Source organism: Contarinia nasturtii, unplaced genomic scaffold (genome assembly GCF_009176525.2).
Source record: "Contarinia nasturtii isolate CC-2019 unplaced genomic scaffold, AAFC_CNas_1.1 Cnas_scaffold_695, whole genome shotgun sequence".
NCBI lineage: Eukaryota > Metazoa > Arthropoda > Insecta > Diptera > Cecidomyiidae > Contarinia > Contarinia nasturtii.
This window is the reverse complement of record NW_022198046.1, coordinates 6,357,974-6,367,328: the sequence shown is the minus strand read 5'-3', so window position 1 is coordinate 6,367,328 and position 9,355 is coordinate 6,357,974. Positions and strand designations below refer to the sequence as shown.

General features: G+C 33.4%; 2 protein-coding genes across 2 annotated transcripts in view; one reads left to right on the top strand and one right to left on the bottom strand.

The window, feature by feature from the left end:
- Positions 1 to 563: 563 nt before the first annotated feature.
- Positions 564 to 2,296, top strand: LOC116340760 (trypsin-4-like). Its single transcript, XM_031767407.1, has 5 exons — positions 564 to 665; positions 739 to 907; positions 976 to 1,023; positions 1,548 to 1,780; positions 1,851 to 2,296. Exons 1-5 carry the CDS (start codon positions 611 to 613, stop codon positions 2,156 to 2,158), a joined length of 813 nt encoding a protein of 270 aa, XP_031623267.1. The 5' UTR covers positions 564 to 610; the 3' UTR covers positions 2,159 to 2,296.
- Positions 2,297 to 3,023: 727 nt separating this feature from the next.
- Positions 3,024 to 9,355, bottom strand: part of LOC116340822 (zinc finger protein 782) — a 31,042-nt gene continuing 24,710 nt past the window's right edge. Inside the window, exon 6 of the mRNA XM_031767519.1 lies at positions 3,024 to 4,325. Within this exon, the coding sequence (XP_031623379.1) occupies positions 4,132 to 4,325 (194 nt within the window). The 3' untranslated portion in view covers positions 3,024 to 4,131. The remainder of the gene's footprint in view (positions 4,326 to 9,355) is intronic.

Below are 9,355 nucleotides of genomic sequence, written 5' to 3'. Positions count from 1 at the left end.
AAGACAAAAATGTACAAAATGTATGGCAAAAGTCATAAATTTTGATAAGAAAAATAATGAAATGCAAAAGTTGACAAAATACATAAATTATCATCGGCATACCGCGGTTTTTCAAATGTATTAACATTTATATCGTTTGTTTATTAATCATCATCACGCTTTATCATAAGGATTGAATGTTTATTGCATTTTTGCGCTAACATAAACTCAATGAAACAATTTAAATGATTTTCATTGTACTTTTTATCTATTTCCTTACGGAAATTTCTTTATTGAAAGTTTAAACCATTATTAGCTTGTGAGTATTACTCATTGTGTAAAATGTGTGGAATTTTCAGATATTATTTCCTGGTTTCAAATGTACCAAATTTATTTGTTCAAGACTAACGACAGGCAAGGAATGCAAAATATTCATGTCAAATCAAATTCTCTCAAAAAAATTTCTTTTTTATTATGAATCTGGCATTTCTCAAATTACTTTTGGTGACTGTCGGTTAAAACTGCAATTCTAACAAGTATAAAAGTAACTGAATTTTCATTTAGATTCATCTTGTACTAGCAAGCATATCGAGTTTTTTTCCTATTAATAAGTGAAATAGAAAAAATTGAAATGGATCTGGTCAAGTATACGCTTGCAAATTTGTTCGTGATTGGATTGGTCTCAGGTATAGAACAAGTTAACAGTTCCAAATATGAAAAGTTAATTTTTTATTTATAATTTAATTCGTCAAATATAAGGTCATTCGCTTACTCTTGACTATGATCCAAAAAATCGTATCGTCGGTGGATTTGAAACTTCGATTGAAAAAAATCCATGGCAAGTTTCTTTATTAAGTTCAGATTGGCACACATGTGGCGGTTCAATTATCAGTGCGAATTATGTATTAACGGCTGCACATTGTACCAGGTATTCGAACTGCTTTTTAAATTAAAATCAGAGACTTTTTCACGCAATGTATATATTTTGCTCCTCAGTGGTTATTCGGTTGCTCAGGACGCTGATTTTCCGAGAATCAGATTTAGGTAAAATCCATTTAAGATAAGATTTTTGTTTGTGTCGAAAAAAAAGTATCTAGAAAAGTTGTAGTATCTTATCTAAAAAAACACAGAAGATAAGATAATATCTGAGATACTTTTTAAGATAGAAAATGAATAAAAAGATTTTTTTTATTTTTAGAAATATCTTAGAATCTGAAGATAAAATAAGATATTAGATAAGACCATACAATGATTTTTGGATAGAATAGATCCACGCTTGGGTAGATCTTACGCATCTATCCTATCCAAAAATCATTGTAAGGATAAGACACTTTAAATTTACTATAAAATTGTTTTCTCAAAAAATTATCTTAAAAGTATCTGAGATACCATTCAAAGATACTGAAATTTTTCCAAGTACCTAAATAAGATAAGATATTTTCGGTCTAGATACAGATAAGATATAGATAGCATCTTATGTCGTATCTTATCTATTATCTTTATCTTACCGAACACTTCTGAGAAAGTCTCTGATTAAAATGAAATATTTGGGCATTTTTTTCATTTAGAGGTGAGTATTCCGTACGTGTTGGGTCATCATCTAAAGGATCCGGAGGATCCATTATAAAAGTGAAACGTGTCATTCGGCATAAAGATTACAGTGACTATACACTCGATTTTGATTTTTCGCTTTTGGAATTGGCCACTAAATTGTCATTCTCCGTCAAAATTCAACCAATTGCATTGCCCGATGCAGACATTTCAATTAAAGATGGTGAAATATCCCTTGTGAGCGGATGGGGTGAGTGAAATAAAATCGAATCTTCGAAGTTATTAAATAATAATTAAATATAATGAATTTTTCAATTAAGGCGCAACGCAAAATTCAACTGAATCGAATAAAATGCTTCGTGCAGTATATGTTCCAATTATCAATCAACAAACGTGTAATAAAGCATACAATGGAAAAATAACTGATCGTATGATTTGCGCTGGTTACGAACAAGGCGACTCGGGTTTTGGTGACTCGGGCGGCCCTCTATCACTCAAGAGAAATGGCGTTTGGATATTGGTTGGTACAGTTTCATGGGGCGCCGGATGTGCTCAGCCAAACTATCCGGGTGTTTATGGTCGTGTGTCATCTGTTCGCTCGTGGATCAAAAACGAAACTGGAATTTAAATAATCGAATGAATCACTTCCCACTTACCAATTAGCTGCGCAATCAAAGATTCCCTCTTTGTCTCAAAAACTAATCATTTAATCCATAATTTAACTATTTTCTTTATTTTTAATCTGGAATTAAATGTTTAACATTAATATCAATCTTTTCAATTACTCTGTGAAACACATATCTCAAAAGTGAAAAAAGATTCCCTTCAAAAATCCCCATCAAAAAGGCTCTAAAGAATTCATAAGTCGTCGCATTAAATATGTAATTAGTACACCATTCCATAGCAAAAGGTTGCATATGTTATCACAACGACTCCACAGAGTCGCGCACTTCATTCCCCAGCTACCACGTTTGAGCTCATCGGATGAATGTTAATTTAATTACGGTTTGTGTAATCAAAATGCAATTTATGTTACAGAATCTAATGAATATCTTATCGATCAATCGACAAATTGAAAATGACGAATGAAAAATGAAAAATCAACACTTTGGTTGTGATGTTTGATATAATTGATGTTTGGCGTGTCTTTGGATCGATGATTAATTGATAGGTGATGACATATTTTTTACGATATATTGACATCTTGATTGATAGAGTTTTTATTGAGTGTAGAAAAAATGGTGTACCCCTCTAGCAGTGATGATGAGCGCTCAAAAACAAGGAAATAATTAATAACAAACGACAGTCGAAAGCTAATTTAAATAATGCCAATCGATTTAATTTGTTTGAAAATGTTTATTTTGTTTTAGATTAATAAAATAAAAGTGAACATTTACAATGCAGTTTGAATTCAATGTACAGCATAAGTTTAATGTGCGCCAAGACTTAAAATTACAAAAAGAAGAGAAAACAAATCCATTTAATCGGTGATTTTTTACAGATACAATGAAACAAAACAGAGAATTTCAGCTGGCAACACCATATACAAGAGAATTTTTGCACGAAATAGTTATAACAATCAAAGAATTTTTGTAAAATTTTAAGGAATGAGTTATATATGTAGCCTAATGGTAAGATTATTCTAAATTTACACACATTTTTTTGATTTTATTTAGAAATTTGATCTAATTGTAGTTATTTTGAATTAAGGATTTGTTTTTAACAGATGCTGTTTCACAGAGCAATAAGTGCTAGGGAGAACTCTAAACAGCTGAATAAGCTAAATATTTACTTCATCCAGCTCCACAGAGCCCTCCACCTCATATAGATCATTCCACGAAACAGTTTCTGATTTTTAATGTTTGTTAAGTGTCATTTTCATGGCAAATTTCATGTGTTCCCGCAACGATTTCTTTTGATGGAAACAATGAACAACAAAAGAATTCACAATCGGCATTACATTTTTTTGTAAAGATATGCTTAAATATCATAATATATACAATTTGATACAGAACTTAAAAAAATGAAACAAAAAAACATTTCTTAAATTATTATCGAGCTTAAATTGAATCAATAAAAAGCTATATTCCAGCAAAAAAAAAACCAATAAACAAAAATATAACTAAAAAAATAGGATTTAAAACGCCGTTTTACATTAAATGTTTTCCGAAACTTCCGAGGTGTAAAAGAAAATAAAATGTATAAGTACGACTTATGTGGCTCTATGCTTTGGCTAACTTTGGTACCCATTCATTGGGATCTGAACTGATCTATATATTCGGATGAATTCCATGTTAAATTTAAGGTTCAAAATTCACTTAACCTACTAAAAGATCTATATGCCTAAATATGTTATGCTCATAATAATAATTATTATGTTAAATTCAACTGCACATTTACTTAATACTCAATTTCAAAAATTGCACAATATTCCTATACATATAATGTTTTGGTGATTGATTGACAAATAAAAAGAAGATCTTTGTTTTGAAAAATTAAACAAATTGCCGAATGAAATAAGAAATAATCATGTTCAACTGCATTTTATGGGAAATGTAAATTGGTGAGCATGATCCATTCACAAATGGCTGACATATTTGTTCAACGAATAAGCGGTCCAATTTCAGCATGTTGAGTTTCTTTGTGGCGTCTCAGATCGACTTTGCGTTGGAATGCCTTATGACAGAGTTCACATTGAAATGGTTTGTATCCTGTGTGCTTGCGCGAATGCGTAATCAAATTGGAACTCTGGCTGAATGCCTTTCCGCATACTTGACACTTGTGCGGTTTCTCTCCTGCAATTCAAAACAAAGAAAAAAACAAATATAATTAAAATCATCATAATGGTAAAGATTTTCGGTATTTTTTGGGATGGTTTGTAAATCATTTCGGTCATCGTTAAATCAATAGCCGCCAATAATTGCGTGAGATTCCGAATCGGCCGAAAGCAATAAATAAAAATGACATGTTAAAATTGGCAAAGTTAGATGGCATCAAGGGAGCGATAGAGTGGGCGCGTGTGTATATTTGTGAATTTAAATATAGCACAAAATGAAAAGGCCAGTAAATATTTGGTGTCAATTGAAAATACAATCGTTTTCATCATATTGAAAAGGCAAATATTTTGTCAATGCGACCAAATTAAACGAATGAAACGGCAATAATTTCGGCGAAAATTTAATAATGTTTGACTCTCGGACTTCGATCGACTAAGCCCATATTCACGGAGTAAGGTTGTTTTTTTCCGGCGTGCCATTCTCTCCCTATAAATATTAAATCATATTATTATAAATGAACAGTAGAACCATTTGTCACCGGCCAATATAATAGCATTTAGTCACTTAATGATGAGTTTCCACCCTTAATTTTATTTGTATTTCATTTGTATGTGCTGGTGCAAAATAACATCGGCTTTGTGCCCATGTTGTTTGTACCAGTCAATTCGATGCGTATACACATGGATTATTATTACTATTATGAAACGAATCCTGATAATATCCATGGTTTGCGATTTAATTTCTCATTCAACAACTGTTCATCATCAACACAGCACACATATTAGAGAATATACATTTTTTTGTGTCTTTGCCTTTGCACATTTAAAGATGAATACGCTCTTTTGAATCTCCGGAGTAGAAATACTCTTGGCGATTCGAGATTGAGTGTCGCCACCAGTACCAGTACACATAGTTGCATTGCCAGCGGCATTTCACTTGGTATTTATATGAATAGCGTGAACAACACGACCCTTCCTCCGGTTTTCCACTCGCCCTGTCATGTACTCATAAATTATGACTTGATTCGATTTAGCGCACATATTATAGCAGCCATTTAGTTTAATATTTCAAAATTGAAATTTGACCTCGCTCAAATTCATTCGCCCCGCTCACTCTCTCTCTCTCTCTCGCTCTGTCTCTCTTCCATTCTTCCTCGCTTTCAAAAACCGCACACTTTAATTGTTTATGGCATGCTCAACACATAAATCTATAAGTGTAATATTTGATTTGTAATCTAGTGAATTGTTGTCTATTTTATTCTGGCACAAAATGAATTTTATGAATGAAATGAGCAATCTAAATGATTTTCATTGTTGATTTTTCACATTCATTTCAAAATGATTTATCTAGTCATTTATTTTTCATTTTAATCGGCTTCAGCAATATAATATCGACCATTTATGTGAGTGTATATAATCAAATAATTTGTGCGTGGGTATTGTGGACGAGCATTTAATGAAACATTCATTTTGAATTTCATTTAATTCGTTTGATTTTCAATTAGCAATGAATAAAAATCCTAAATTCTGTGAAAATCAAAATTTTATTGCGATAAAATACCGTACGTAGCAAATAAAATGACTTTTGAACCAAACAACATGCCGTCGATTGCGATGGTACGACAAATGAAAGAGTTTTCTCATTAAATGGTTGATTATAATCAAGCATGAAAGCGAGGATATTCGCCGTAATTAATTACATGCCGCAAGACAAAGTGTGCAGAGGAAAGAGCTGAACGAATTTAATGGTGTTCAGAGTCGTGTTTTAATTTGAGTGAGGTTGAATGTACATAAATCCGTTTTTGATTCGAAACGATTTCGTAAACTTCAAAATGAAAGAGCCCATTAATATTCATGTACGATGCTTGGAAAACAATAAAAAAGGGATAGATTTGATTTCGAAATATGAAGAGTATTTTTGGCGCCCCAGACACAATGCGCGGTGTCATATTCATGGAAGCAAAGCTGTTGTTTTGCAGATTTTCTACGTACATTTGATTTTGAATACTCGCACCTCGAAAAATCAAGCACTTTTCATATTTATAAACTTATTTGATGCAGACGCATAAATTTTACACATTCCACCAATTCATAAAACCCATAATCTGTGTCTGGTCTTGAAATGCACGGTTTGAAAAACTGTTTAAATTATATTTTTTTGTCTCCACCACCCTTGACTTGATTTGTGTGATCCCAACCGGTTGTAATATTATCCAAATGTTATTGAATTAGAACCAGAGATGAGGCACAACGGATTACAAACAACATTTGAATGAGGATAAAAAAAACATTCATCATTCAAACCATAGTGGTCATAACGTTCACTAAAAGTTTGATGCTGAAGGGAAATGTGAATGACTGATCCAATTATTTTTTATTTCTTAATGCTTGGAATCAGAGCCGAGGAAGCCAATTCGAGATTAGGTTTTTCTATCAAATGTTGCCATTTGTTCTGGTTGATTCAGAACGATTTATGTAACACATTTGTTAATCTGACACCTTCCTTTTTGGCCTGTCACTCACAAAAATGTTGCACTCGCTGCGCTTGCAATTCAAATGCGAAATCGCTGGAAGTGAAAATTTGATTTGCTTGCAATTTAAAACGGCTCTTTCTCTCTTCCTTTTCTCGACTCTTGCAGACGAATCAATAAATCGATTTTTTTCTATGTGTCTGACACAAACTAATTATACGTGCGCTGCACATGTTTAATGAAGATGAAAAAAATCATTCCATCGTCAGGTTATGTGAATAGTACGTGCTAAAAAGAAATCGAGCATTTATGTGTTACGTTTGGATGTTGCATCGCATCGCAATAGCAGCAGAGTCGTTGTCGTCGCTGTTGTCGTTTGCCTCTCATTCAGCTGAATTATAATCGGAGCGTATAAATTTTTCATTGGTTAGCTGTGATTTTGTGTGCCGCCCCTATATCCATCGTAACCATAGCAACTGTGCTTGACGGTCGGTTTCTTGTTTCGCTGACATTATTTCTCTTATCAACACTCATTTGACACTTGTTCGCTCCAGTTTGCATTGTGATTTTTCCATTGCGCTCGCTTTGACGATACATATATGTGGCTATGGTGCGTTGTCACCCAACGCTCTATCGATTCAATAATTCTGATTGGAGTTTGTTTTTATTCAATGTGTCCAGCAACAACAACAGCGAAAAGAGAAAAAAACACACGATTTAGGGCATTCATGACGATTTACGCAGAAGCAATTCAAAGGGCATTTCTTTTTTTTTTGTTGTGGAAAACGAATCACAAAATGGCCCAAATCTATCGGAATTGTCGAAACGCTGAATTGATTTGAAAATGTTAGAGAAATGCAAATCGGCTGTAAATTCATCGCATTTCAACAGGGCGATAAATTGAAAGGGTTTTCGAATCTCTGGGTCGTCATTGTTTTTCTAGGATTTTATTTGGAGCGAATAATTGAATGTGTATTCATGCAAATGAGATGGACAGATATTGTAAGAGAAAATTGTCGATTTAATTTGATGCGATTCGAACTGTTGTTTTTTCATCATTTTGTTCATTGCGAGGCTTGTTCAACTGAAATGTGTCCCACATTTTCTCGTACAGCAACGATATTGTCGAAACAAATTGCTACCACTTTCCGATGGCAAATGAAATGTACAATTTCAACATCGTTTCAAATCTTTACCGGAATCCATTTTGTGCGCTCTTGGAATTCAGGCAAACGGTGGCAACAACAACAGCACCAACACCATCACTAGCAACGGCATCAATAAACGTAAGGAATTTATATTATTTACATTTTCCCGCAATCCTGTAATGATTGCATCGTATAAAATAGATGAAATCTGCCATAAAAATGAAAATGTGTGCCTTTATTCATATCGTATATATACACAAACACACACATACCGTATACAAATATATATAAATTTATATCGAGATTTGAATCATTCTATCTTGCTCGTTCGTTTACTCGCTTCTGTGCTCTATTTATTATGAATTTGGGTGCAGAAGCAATCAGCGAACGCCACTCTGCCATCATAAATGGATACGATGAAAAATATTTTTACATAAACAGTGTGTGAACCGTGCAGGGTGGTCGGGCGAGTTGATGGTAGGTATGGGGCGCCCCAGAAGTATGCGCACATAGACGAAGTGAAAATGTAATGGAAATTTCATTCAATCCATTTGGAATTTGGTGATATATGTTGCGGATGGGGGGGAAAACGATGCTATAATCTCATTCAAAACGCAAATCTTCAACATTTATTGTGTGATATGTATGTGCGCTGCCACAAAATTTTCATCGTCAATTCAAGGCAACAAAAAAATTTATAACGGGTTTCAAAAAAAACCGAAAGCTATAAACTTTATTCATGGGTCATAATTCCTTCATCTCAATGCGCAAATTTACCGAATATTAAACGGAAAATGTAGTGAGAGAGAGAGAGGTAAAAAACTCTACAAACTGAATTGATTTCATCCATTTAACGGATGCGCGTATTGCAACACAAAAAACTGGGCCAACAAACGGCAAAAATCCAAATAATGCTCCTTTTTTCGAATAAATTCCTTTGAAGTAATTGCCACAAACAGTAAAAAAGTATATTTACGTTTGTTCTCTCTGATTGCGCATTCGCGTAATTGAATTTGAGCATTTGAAGCGAACATCAATTTATCTAAATTCTCTTCAGATTTTGCAACTGATTCGTTTTTCTCTTTCTCTCTCTCTCTCTCTCTCTCTCTCTCTCTCTCTTTCTCTCTTTCTGAAACATTTTCATATCGCAACAAAAAACTGCAAAAACAGAAGCATCCAAAAGTGTTTTCGCAACTTTAACATGTCTGCGTTTAGTTAGTCAAATGTAGCCATTTAATCTGTGAAACGCATACCGCAAACGCTTTTTCGCCTTTTTTCCATTTTTATTTATTTACACAATTTTCGTTACGCTTTTGATTTTTATTATTCTGTTGGGTGGATGTTTGAGATTTTTTTTCTCTCGCTCTCCTTTGCTCGCCAACGTGCTCGCCAAAACTCCAACAAACAAAATGTGTGTGTTTTTTGTTTGT

What these genes read in the sequence shown, in the direction of transcription:
- LOC116340760 (XM_031767407.1), top strand. Translation starts at nt 611, where the DNA reads ATGGATCTGGTCAAGTATACGCTTGCAAATTTGTTCGTGATTGGATTG. An exon ending in ACGGCTGCACATTGTACCAG is followed by an intron (nt 908 to 975) that starts GTATTCGAACTG and finishes TTTGCTCCTCAG; the next exon opens with TGGTTATTCGGTTGCTCAGG. An exon ending in ATCCCTTGTGAGCGGATGGG is followed by an intron (nt 1,781 to 1,850) that starts GTGAGTGAAATA and finishes TTTTCAATTAAG; the next exon opens with GCGCAACGCAAAATTCAACT.